The 13,092-nt window shown below is 45.8% G+C and overlaps 1 protein-coding gene across 1 annotated transcript in view; it reads left to right on the plus strand.

Annotated features, from left to right (window-relative positions):
* Nucleotides 1-2,436, plus strand: part of SLC13A4 (solute carrier family 13 member 4) — a 78,663-nt gene extending 76,227 nt beyond the window's left edge. Inside the window, exon 16 of the mRNA XM_053258374.1 lies at nt 121-2,436. Coding sequence (XP_053114349.1) covers nt 121-258 — 138 coding nt within the window. The 3' untranslated portion in view covers nt 259-2,436. The remainder of the gene's footprint in view (nt 1-120) is intronic.
* The last annotated feature ends 10,656 nt before the right edge of the window (nt 2,437-13,092 follow it).

Consider the following 13,092-nt stretch of genomic DNA (forward strand, 5'->3'; position numbering starts at 1 on the left):
CTTTATCTACTCAACGTTAGCCTATTAGTTGTGCACTAATAATTATTAGTTGTGGACTGGCTTTATCTACTCAAGGAACAGTTCCAGCTTAATGGTGGTCTGTTTTCTTTTCCTTAACAGGTCAAAGCTGGCTTTGGTGTCAATCTGATTGGTCTCGTAGTTGTTATGGTGGCAATAAATACTTGGGGAATTAGCCTTTTCCGGCTGAATACGTTTCCAGACTGGGCGATAGTCAGCAATGTCACTGGCCCATCATAGTCGGCAGTGACAGAACTTGCTAAGACACAGCAAGTTGGAGCAATGTATTTTATTCCAATTGCACATATTTTAAGAAAAAAATAAACTTGAGTGTATATAATTCCAGTAACCAGAATTAAATAAGAAGTAACTTTTTTGGAAGTTCTCCTCAGGATCATGGTTCCACCATCTAGTACTGAAGGAAAAAACTTGCATTACACCTTTTGGAGGTTCTCTCAAGAATCATATTTCCACCATCTAGTATTGAAGGAAAAAATACATTTACTCTTCTTCTCTTTCAAAACTATAATGGAATTGATTTGCTTTGGTTTTTACTGGTACTTTCCCATCATTTCAACAAAAAATCCACGTTTTCTCTACTATTAACAAATCTGTCTCCTTTACTTGATGGGTGATATGCAACACTGAATTCACAATTCCAATTCACAGCAGCTAAAGATGGCCAGTCATACATTTAAAATTCATTTTAATGGATGTGTCTATATATGTATATATATACATTTATTTTTTAAAATGTAGTGAGTTCTGTATGGAGTTTTATACTACATAAGAAGTGAGAACCATTTGATCATCCACCTGCCCTAGAGAAGAGGGCTATCTGCATAGTAGCCCAATGGTTCGGGGGAAAGATCACCTTTTACCCAAGGCTTTGAGGTGAAGATTGCCTCCCTTCCTGGTTGGGCACTATGGTACACGATAGTGAATGTCTTGAGGAAAGGTAAAAACCTTTTCTCCTACAAGACATCTCCCTAGTACGTGCAGAAACCAAGCTACTGCCAATAACTTTTAGCAAGCAAGACCAGGACAAGCTAAATAACTCCATGAGTTAAAAGCACTGAAATATAGGGATGTGCACAAACCAGTTTGGAGGTCCTTTTCCGGACCAGTACCGGATCGGACTGGTATGGGCGTCCACTGGTTTTGTGGCAGGGGGGATTACCTTTAAGGAGCAGGGAGTGTGTCCTTATCCCCCCCCACACACACATGTTTCCCCCACCGGTGCTTTTGCCAGAATCGGTGACACAGGGCGGCAGCATAAGCGGCAAACCAGAAATGCCCGACACATGGCAAGGAGGTACGCTGTGGCCCCATGCCAGCAATTTTGGCGAGAGCACCTGTGGGGGGAATGTGGTGGGGGGTGGTAAGGACATCCTCCCTGCTACTTAAAGGACCCCCCCCTTCCGCCGCCTAACCGGCCGAACACCACAGCTTGTACATCCCTACTGAAATACCCAAATTCTTCTTATTCACGACCAAGCCCCTAAAGGAGCCTGGGACTTGAGAATAGTTTAGCAGATGAGAACCATTATGAGACCAGCCTCAGCTGAACGCCTTGAGTATCGGCATGGATGGCGTATATCCCTGCCCTTTGCCAGAAAGCTTTCTGTGCATTTAGTCCAAGAGTGGAGTTGCTTCTGGAGAGAGAACACCCTGACAGGAAATGGACAGTTAAAGGCCAGAGTGTATGCACAAGGTGGGTCTAAACTAACATAATCTATTCAGGAGAGATAAGGAAGGCCATGGTTGCTTTGGAGTGCATTGCAACATAATGCTCATGCAATTGACAAGAGCACTGTTGTGCTAAACACAAGACTTGCATGCACACACAGTTGCACCATCGATGGCCAGTATTCCTAATGGCCATCGGTTGTGCAATTCCATTTGCACAACACTTGCATTTGGTGAAACAGCACTCTTGCACAACTATGCAAAGCTTATTCTGCAGTGCAAAGATTACGTTGCATGGTATGACAGCGAATTTGGGCTAACCATTACATCCACTTTTGGGACGCTATCACAGAAGCTTGTCCTATGTAGAGCTGTCAGTGCCTCCATCCATATGTGACCTGGCTGGCCATCAGCTCAAAGGAAGACTCCAGAATGATCCGAGGCAGGGGGTGGCGTCAGCCCTGGGGTTTTAAAGTAGCCTCACATGCTTAATGTTCGGTCTGACAACTTCTTTACAATAAGCTTAGTATTTTGACAAGTGATGTATTCGAAAAATCTTGGATCTGTACAGAAGAGAAGATTAAAAGCCATGTTAATCACAGTAATTGTGCTATGATCAGTTTTTATGTCTTTTTTCCACTGGATTTAAGAAAAAAATAATCTTTTGTTGCTAGTGAAAATGTTTCTGCTGTAGAAATTGCTTGCAAATAAAATAAATTATTCAGTCTGTGTTCTTGTGGGCTGCAGAATATTAACAGAGATGAGGGGCCTTTTGGGGTGGGGTCTTAAAATAGCAGCTCCACCCCTCTCCTCTCTAATGAGCACAGGAATGGAAAACAATATTTACAGTAGTGACAGATCAATGAGAGAGGGCTCCATCTGTAGAACTCAACTGGTTTTTAAATTTCAAGTGAAGCAGACTCAGTTCATTCTTTACTTTCATTATATAGGAGCCACTGCCCTGTAGCTTCTTTCCAAGTCATTCCAGCAGTACTTACTATATTGACCTGAATCCAAGATTTGTTGGTCCCCCCCCCCCCCGCCTAGTTCTGTGATGTTAGAAATTGAGGGGTCATCTTCGATTCAGAGTCCTCCTCCTTTCAGGTAAATACAGGCATAACCTGTATTTAACCTCTATTTTCGAAAGAGGGGCATCTTCAAATCAGAGCCATCTTCTATATCTAGGAATAGGGACGCAGCCAGTTACATGGTAGCTGCCCATATGAACGTTGTACTCTTTCCTGGCCATGCACTATGCAGCTGCAGGTGGCTGCAAAATAAGACCGTTAGTCAGTTACATGCATCGTAGTTGAACAATTTCATGAGTTTGGGTTGATTGACTAAATTGCATGCGTTAAAAGAAACAAAGAGGTCATCCATACAACCAAAAACAGTGTTATACCAGGGTTTGAGAGTTGTGTATGTTCCCAATTTTTGGTTGCGTGGAAGCAACATAGGAGGAAAAAGCTACACAGGTTTTCCTCCTACCTTGCTTCCACAAAACCAGAAGTTTGGAACATACACACCCAGGTAGAACAGAGTTTTTGATTGTGTGAATGACCTCAAAGTCTATTTGGTGCTCCCACAAGAGAACCCTATAGGCCTGTTAAACCATTGCTTTTCCATAATTAACTGGAAGCAGATTTTAAATGGTGGCTACATAAGGCACTTAGATATAGAATTTTATTATCCAGCAATGCTGCACCCACCAACCAAGATTCTTCTGTAAGTTTACTCAGAAGTAGATTTCACTTACCAAAGGCCCTTTCCAATGCTAACTAAAAGTCTGTTCTTTGCAGGTTCAGCCGGTTTGATTGCTTCATTGTTTAAGTGAATAATCATTGAGGACATATGTTGTACATGTGTGTTCAGCAGTCTGTACACATATACATGTTTTGTGTGAATGACTATATATTTGTTCACTTTAAAATGGAACCTGGGTACAGGCCCCTTCAAATGCAGACTACAGATGGGATGTGTACTACTGCATGTACATTCACCACAATGAGGTCATTCACACAATCAAAAATTGTGTTCTACTCAGGTTTGGGAGCTTTGTGTGCTCCCAATTTTCAGTTGTGTGGAAGTAAAGTAGGAGGAAAACCTGGGTAGCTTTTTCTTCCTACCTTGCTTCCACACAACTGAAAAGTGGGAGCACACATAGTTCCAAAACCCAGGTAGAACAGTTTTTGATTGTGTGAATGAACTCAATGTGCGAATGATTGTACATATGTACAGGTCTTTATGTGTGCACAGATGGTAGGTACATTGAACATAACATGCAAATAGGGCTTCTATGCTGAATAGCCTCTGATTTTCCCCTTGGGTAGCTTAGGCTAATGCTGTTGGGGCGGGGGGGGGGGGGTTGCTCACAGGGGAGGGAAGATTTTAAAAACATAGTAATGTACAGAATAAAATTATGAAAATTCCATTAGCAGCAGGAATTATCAACAAGGAATTAAAGGTTTTTTTAAAAAAAAGATGAGCTACACGGTTTCACATTTTTAAGATCTTTGTTTTGATGTGTATTGAGGCTGATGATGTGGATAGGGTTCTCTGTGGCATGAGTACGGCATCTTGTTCGCTTGATCCTTGCCCCTCCTGGTTGATTTATTGAGCCGGGGGGGGGAGGGAGTGTGAGGTCCTGGGTCCAGGAGCTAGTGAATTCATCACTCGGAGGGAGAGGTTACTCTAGCTTGAAAGAAGCAGTGGTCCACCCTCTCCTGAAATCTTCTTCCCTAGACCCAGAGATATTAGATAATTTTAGACCTATCTCCAAACTTCCCTTTTGCGGGAAGGTTTTGGAGAAAGTCATTGCTGCTCAACTAGAGAATCCCAGATGAAGTGGATTTCCTTGGCCCTTTTCAGTCAGGGTTTAGGCCATGGCACAGCATGGAAATGGCATTGGTCGCTCTGGTGGATGACCTCGATGAGGGGAGAGTGCCTCTCTTGGTTCTGTTAGATCTATCAGCGGCTTTTGATACCATCGACCATGGTATCCTTCTGGATCGTCTGTGCGGGTTGGGAATTGAGGGCACAGTGTTTTGCTGGCTCCATTCCTACCTTAGTGGATGGTTTCAGACAGTTTGCCTTGGAGGTGAGTGTGCTAACCCATGGCCTCTCTCTTGCAGAGTGCTGCAGGGCTCACTCCCATGCTTTTTAACATCTATATGAAGCCGCTGGGTGAGGTCATCTGTTGGTTTGGGGTGAGGTATCATCAGTATGCTGATTATACCCAATTGTACATTGCCACCCTGGGCTGATCCGGGGATGCTGTGAATGTGTTGACGCAGTGTCTGGAGGCTGTAAGGGTTTGGATGGGCCAAAGCAAGCTCAGGCTTAATCCCTCCAAGACAGAGTTGCTCTTGTTCAGTTCTCGATCTGGCCAGGTTCCGGTTACCTCGACCGGCAGGCCCTGGCAACCGTTAACTCATGCTCTCGTCACCTCTCGGGTTGGACTACTACAATGTGTTCTATCTGGGGTTGCCTTTGAAGATGACTCGAAAGCTTCAGCTGGCCCAAAAGGTCACGGCCCGGCTGATTATGAGCAGCAGAAAATGTGACCATGTTTCACCTTTGCTAAGGTCGCTGCATTGGCTGCCAGGTCGCTTCCAGATCCAATTCAAGGTGCTGGTTATCACCTATAAAACCCTTCAGGGGGTTGGTGCCTGTGTACCTTCAGGACCGCCTCTCCCGTCCAACTTCGACCCACCCTGTGAGGTCTTCTCAGGTGGGCCTTCTCAGAGTTCCAGGCCCAGGGGAGGTACATGGGGCCCGGGCTTGTGGGAGGGCCGCCTCTGTTGCAGCCCCCTCCTTATGGCACACTCTGCCTACCGAGACTTGTAAAGCCCCCTCTAAGAAGCTGCTGAAAACCTATCTATTTTGCCAGGCTTTTAATTTTTAACGTGTGTTTGTGCGGGGCGGGTGTGTGTGTGTGTCTTTTTCTGGTTTCCTTTTCTTTCTCCCTCCCCTCTTCTTCTCTTGTCTTCGTTGTTGTTTTAATTTATGCAAACCGCCTCGAGTCTAAGGAAGTCTGGCAGTCAATAAATTTGCTAGCTAAATAAAATAAATAAATAAATATTGCAGTAGGCAAAGAAAAGCCCCAACTTCTTCTCCCATTCCACGAAAACTAAGCATTCCACAACCTGTCCTGGGCTTGACCATTAAGACAGCCCTGCCTGGAATTGCTATTTTAAGGTCCTCAAATGAAATCCACTGAATCTGACCGTGGGAGCAAAACAGACGCCACTGACAACTGAAGTGCATGGGCAGGTTCGTACAGGAGGCAGCAGTCCTCGGGCAGCCCGATCACAGCACCTTCAACCCATTTAAAACCATTGGCTGACACCCCCACTAATGGTGCACACATGGAAAGAAAAAGAGAATTCTACAACTACTGAAATTTACATACCACTTTTCAACAAAAGCTCTCAAGGAACTTTACATAGAAAAATACACGATTCCCCGATCACCAAACGGCTCACAATCTGAAAAAGTAACACAAGGCAGAGGCCTGCAACTGCCACTGGAAAACGCTGTCCTGGGGTTGGAGGAAGACAGTCGTTCTCCTGCTGCTAAATCTTAAGAGAATTACCTTTTAAAAAGTAGCTGTAATTTAAAAATTTACACTTTAAAAAGGTGCCTCTTTGCACCACTAGCAGATCTGCTCCTAGAGTACACAGATGTGTGCTGTGCAGCTCCCAATGACCTCACCCAAAGCATATGTGGGGAGTGGGATCAGCAAAATTCTTTCTCCCCCACCCCACCACACCCCCTCTGTGCCACAGTAGTGGGGCTGATAGTGGTGCGCCTATAATGGTGTGTCTGTGGTTTTTTACACTCTCACACATGACCTACTGGGTGGGCAGGGGGAAGGCTTCCCAAAACCTTAGGAACATAGGAAGCTGCCATATACCGAGTCAGACCATTGGTCTTTCTAGCTCAGTATTGTCTTCACAGACTGGCAGCGGCTTCTCCTAGGTTGCAGGCAGGAATCTCTCTCGGCCCTATCTGGAGATGCCAGGGAGGGAACTTGGAACCCAGATGCTCTTCCCAGAACAGCTCCATCCCCTAAGGGGAATAGCTTACAGTGCTCACACATCAAGTCTCTCATTCATATGCAACCAGGGCGGAACCTGCTTATCTAAGGGGACAAGTCCTGCTTGCTACCACAAGACGAGCTCTTGCTTCCCCCCGCCCCAGACGATGGTTTGTTGTTGGGAGTGTGCAGCGTGCTTCCACATAGGAACATAGGAAGCTGCCATATACTGAGTCAGACCATTGGTCTATCTAGCTCACTATTGTCTTCACAGACTGGCAGTGGCTTCTCCAAGGTTGCAGGCAGGAATCTCTCTCAGCCCTATCTTGGAGAAGCCAGGGAGGAAACTTGAAACCTTCTGCTCTTCCCAGAGCGGCTTCATCCCGAGGGGAAGATCTTGCAGTGCTCACACATCAAGTCTCCCATTCATATGCAACCAGGGCAGACCCTGCTTAGCTAAAGGGACAAGTCATGCTTGCTACCACAAGACCAGCTCTCCTCCCACATGGTCAGCCCTGCTCTGTGCAGCGTGATTGGTCTGAGGCCAGGACTCATTGCCCTGGCCTCTGTGAAGCCCACAATGCACCATGTGACACACACACTGTATTGGGGGATTCACCCAAGAGATGGGTGCTCTAGATCAGGGATTCTCAACACTGGGTCCCCAGATGTTATTGGACTTCAACTCCCATAGTCCCCAACTAAAAGCCACTGGGGCTGGGGATTATGGGAGCTGAAGTCCAATAACATCTGGGGACCCAACATTGAGAATCACAGAGAATGCCAGTCTCTGTGTGTGGCCGGCTGGAAGCAGCCTGTGCTCGGACATGAGCAAATAGCCGGGGGTAAGGGAGCACTCGGTCTTTTAACCTTGGCTAACAACCAGGGTAAATAGTGGAGATAGGCAGCGCTGCCCTACCGGGATCGGGCCCAATCCTGGTGGTTCTCACGTGCAGCCTAATGCGGGCTGGGCATTCCTAGCCCAGGTTAGGTTGCTCGTGAGAATAGCTTCATTGTCTCTAGCATAGAGGGTGGAGCGGGGGGAGAGACAGACATGCAGCTGAACTCTGGAGCCCAACTCTGTGCGAATCCCAAAGCCGTATTGTAGAGGCTGCATATGGAGTGCTGTGATTCCTGTGGGAGAGGGAGGAGTTGCTGCCTCTTCAGTAGTGATCTAGTTAACCATCAATACATTTGTCTTCATACTAGAACAAGCTGCAAACAAACAAGGGAAAGAATTTAAAACAGAACTTGCTTGGGTTGTTTAGAGCACTTGATTTGATTATCCAAAAACTACTAGGAGGATTTAAGTTTAAAACATTTCCAGATGAACATTTGGTAAACACATCTAGTCTCAGCTAGGCACATGAGAAGGTGCCAGCATTCCTGTCCATGTCGTAAAAACTCTATTGCTGGGTCATAAATAATCTTTTTGTTTTGATGATTAAGGAGGGAAAAGAACAAGTATGAGGTCATTCTCACAATCAAAAACTGAAGCTATTCCCACAATCCACAGAAATCGGGTTAAGGAAGCCCAGCCCGGTTTCTGTGGATCGTGAGAGCTGTCGGGCTCATGGGTGAGCCCAGTGATTCCATGGCGGCTAGCCCATCAAATTCCCCCTCCCATTAAACCAGGTTAATGGAGCGAGCACTCTGTTAACCTGGGTTTTTTTGGTTGTGAGACACCTCAGTGCGTCTCTGTACCACAGTGACTCATGAGCAGAACCCAGACCGGGAGGCTAACATAAGCCTTCCGGCCTTGGGAGTCTCCCCAGGATGCCCCACTCATTCACACGGGGCATCCCGGGACTTCCAGGGGCCAGGTGGCTCCTGATCCCCGCTGCCCCTACCAGCTCTGTCACGGAGCTAGTAGTTGTTTGGGTGGCTGATCCAGCCGCCCAGGGATGACTCCCTGCTCATCTGTGGGGAGAACAGGCTAAGCCCACTCTCCCCACAGAGCCCGGCAAGGCTCTACCCACTGATAGTGTGTAGAGCCTCACTGAGTTCTACCCGGGTTTGGGAGCTGTGTGTGCTCCCAATTTTTGGTTGTCTGGAAGCAAGGTGGGAGGAAAATCTGGGTAGAAGTGTTTGTGTGGAAGCAAGGTGGGAGGAAAAGCTACCCAGGTTTTCCTCCTATCTTGCTTCCACACAACCAAAATTTGGGAGCACACAGAGCTCCCAAACCCAAACCACTTTTGATTGTGAATTACAAATATGTGAAATTGAATTATCAGAAGTAATTCAACAACTCTATGAAGCTCTCCTCACAATCAGTGAGGAGAGCTGCCAGAGTTAACTGCAGGAAAGGAAGGATTGCCTTACCTTGCCCGCAGAAGACCCAAGGGGGTTCTCTGCACGGGCAGAGCGACGGCACAGACAAGAGGCAGCTCTTCTGCCATCTGCCCACACCTTGCCCGGCAGCTCTGGCAAAGGGAAGCACCACCATTCGGTGTCCTCCTCCTTGGAGCCCCAGGAATGCACCTCTCCGAGTGTGTCTGCCATGGATGCAAGGAGCTGCAGTAGACATAGATTAGAAAAATGGGGTTTAAAACCTCGTTGGGGCGGGGCATTTAAGTGGAGTTGCTGCCAAGGGCTGTGTGGCTCCCATTGTAGCACACGACCAGCCAAAACCAGGCTGGGCTCCCCTACCCGGGTTTTGGCTGTTTGTGGGAATTGGCCTCTATTAGTAGCAAGTTTTTATGGGAGCAGTAAGAACTTACATGTTTGTGGTACAATAATTATACTACTAGCTGTATGAGGAGTCCACAACTCCTCATACAGCTAAAGAGTCCCCACTCTTGAGTTCTTCCTTAGAAATTTTCCTTAGAAAATTTATTTTTAGAAAATCTGAAAAGATGGACCTTAATGTCACAAGACGTTTAGAGAGATGGAGCTTATTCATATTTATATTCCACCCTTCTTCCAAGGGCCTCAAGACGTAGGGACATAGGAAGCTGCCATATACCGAGTGGTCCATCTAGCTCAGACCATTGGTCCATTTAGCTCAGTATTGTCTGCACAGACTGGCAGTGGCTACAGGATGCCCCCTTTTCTCCTCGCAAAAACCCTGTGAGGTAGGTTAGGCCAAGAGAAAGCAACTGGCCCAAGGTTAAACTTTGGGGCCAAGCGGGAGAGTAGAACCCAGGTCCTAGTCCAACTCTCTAACCTCTGCACCACACTGGCTTCTGACATAAATATGATCAGTCCTAAACAAGTTTACTTTCAAGAAATTCCTGTTGACTTCAGAAAACTATGATTGTTGGGGTGGTGGGGGTGCAGAAGATGCGAGAGAATAGAGGCAGTGTGAAGGAAGCCAATGGAGAAATGTTTTTCTCCCTTTCTCATACTACAAAACTTGTGCAATGAAAGCAGGGAACTCGGGAAAGACAAAAGCCCTTATTTACATGACACATCAATTAATCAATGGAATTTGCTGCTACAGAATGCGATAATGGCCATTGACTTTCCTGACTTTAAAAGAGAGGTAGACACATTCATTGAGAAGGATACATCTAATAATGGCTATGATGATGGCTACAAGGAAACACTCCCTTGCATTTCAGGGGCAGTATGCTCCCGAATCCCAGATGTTGAGGGGCACTAATGGTGAAGGGCTGTTGCCTTCTTCATTCCGCAATTGCAAGCTTTCCAGAGATATCTGGTTGGCCAGTGTGGGAAACAGGTTGCTGGAATGGATGGACCCTTGATCGAATCCAGCAGGCCTCTTATCTTCCGTGGACATTATTTTCATGAAATAATGCTTCTGTTTGTAATCTTAACCTTGTTTATCACATGACTGAGAACCTCAGGAACTTATGTAAACAACCCTCTGCTGTCAAATTCAGGATCCCAAATTTTCATTGTCATTGGCTTGAGTGCAGTAAAGGCCAACTTGAGCTTCGCTTGTTAAGTGCATCAGATCAGCATGGATGGCACATTTTGCCCTTCTGGAATCAGCTGCATAGGAAAACTAGTGGTCAGGAGATAGAAGTATATTTTACTACATAACCTCAGCTGAGCTCTTCACAGGTGGCTAGACTCTGTTAGAATCTCTGAGCAATTATCAGCAGGAGTATTACATCCAAAACTCAAAGAAAGATGCAACATTAACATGTAGAATCTCTATCACAGAGGTTCCCAACCAGGGGGCCTCCAGAAGTTGTAGCTGGGGCTGATGGGGGTTGTAGTTCAGCAACATCTGGAGGCCCCTAGGTTGGGAACCACTGCTCTATCACACATTTTAGCAAGAAACTCGTTGATGAGAAGGAGGAAAGAGTGTCTTATTAAAAATGCACAGACACAATGGTGTATTGCTAATTTAATAAAGCTAATTTATTAAGTATAGCTCACAAAGACATTTGTATCAAGAAAGTTGGGCTTCCATGTGCTTTCTCCTGGTGATCTAGGAAGGTATGAGAGAGACCAGTATGGCAATGGGCAAACACAAAAGCTAGCTAGTCTAAGATTTACAATCATAACTTAGGTAGGAGGTGAGGTACCAACCCCTGGACCTTCTCCCCAGCAAGAGCAATTAGCCAATCATATTGGGGGGAAACAGTTTCATAATCTGTCTCTTAATTTGGGAAGGTTTTGGTTAGGGTGGTATAGGACAAAGTAAGATGATATATATATCACCTTCACATTTTATCATTTTGAGCCACGACTATCTGTTACTGGAGCCATTTCCTCATGCCATAAAGACCTTATCCATTATCTCATTGATCCCAGACAACTAGGTACAACTTCAACTGTGCCGTTCAATCTCTCCAAGATAACTGGAGTGTGCTCCTTCACACCATGGTGGCTGAGGATTGGTCTAACTCAGGGCTGCTCAGTTTTGGCCCTCATGCAGATGTTGGCCTACAGCTCCCATAATCCCTGTCTATTGGCCACTGTGGCTGGGGATTATGGGAGTTGTAGTCCCAAAACAGCTGGGGGGCCTAAGTTGAGCAGGCCTGCTACTACAAGCAAGCTTTCAATAGAACCTTGAACCCCAAACTCTTTATTGAAATTGGATGGGGCTACTAGGATGTAGACAAACTTGGTTCACACACCACAATTTCTTTATCCCTGATCTAAAGACCCAAAAACTTCTGGTCAACATAGTGCCTGCCTCTTCTCCCACTAATACTATGGTTTGGCAGTATATTAAAAGGAACCAAAACAGGAACGCAAGAAGTTCTCATGTAGATATGTCCTAACAGAAGAGTTCTTAATTGCAAGGCCCTGAAGCTGGTGGCAGTTCCCATCAGCCCTAAGTGTGGGTCCCTGACTCATCATTGTTTCTGTATTTACCTGAATACAAGACTAGGGCTTCCCCCCAAGTATTTTGATATTAGATCAGGAGGTCAACAAATTCAGAGTCCTGTTCTTTTCGTTTAACCTCTATTTTTAAAGGCGTCCCCTTACAATTCAAAATCGTCTTTGATTTGGGTAAATCCAGTATATGTGCAAAGCTTTGGCCCAAGATGAATACTCTGCACAGCCCCTCTGGCATTGTGAAGAGACAACTGTTTCCACCATGCAGTGCTGTGTTTTGTCCAGTGCTAGTGGGACTCCTTAAAGGGAAACTGAGCCCTGGGTTGTGGAAGGTGTGCACCAGAGCTCTGCGCTGCGAAGGACTGCACTGTTCCATGCATGCCTTGAAAGATGGCACTAGGGCTCGACGTGGCTCTGTGGCTCTTAAAGGGGCCCTCACAGTGCTAGGGAATGTGCAGCACTGCACAGAGGTCAGTGTGATGGAAATGGCTCGCACAATGAAGGGTTTTTGCCAAAGCGGCCCCTATTTGAAAAATAATGAAGACCATTATAATCAAACAACTGGGCAAGTGGTTAGCATATCAGACATTGAGCCCCAGGTTCAAAGCTTATTTGGCCAACGACTTACTGTGTGGCCTGAGGTAAGGAACCAGCCAGTCATCCTGCTGTTAAAGAAGAAGAAGAACCAGCCTATCAGGGTTACTGTGAACATAAAGATAGGGAAACAAACCAACCTGTAAACTTTGGTCTGCCCAATTCAAAGACTGACATTAAGATACAAGTGCAGGATTCAGCCAATATGACATGGCAACCTGATCATTTAACTACAGGCTAAAGCATGGGTGCAAATATTGACAATTGGTTTAGCATTCTATGGTATACACCATTATTACCATCATGACCAGGCTGTTAAGATATTTCATTACTGGATGTCCAATTTAGGGGGTGGAGGGTGGGGAGTTTCAGAACCAAGATGTAGGATTTGTAAAGGAACAACTGAAAGAAATGCCTAAGAGACTGAAAGTAATATGAAAGCATAATATGAATCTTTCTGAGAGTGTTTCACATCTCTTCGATTTACTTAACGT

This window comes from Hemicordylus capensis, chromosome 5, assembly GCF_027244095.1.
Source record: "Hemicordylus capensis ecotype Gifberg chromosome 5, rHemCap1.1.pri, whole genome shotgun sequence".
Taxonomy (NCBI): Eukaryota; Metazoa; Chordata; class Lepidosauria; order Squamata; family Cordylidae; genus Hemicordylus; species Hemicordylus capensis.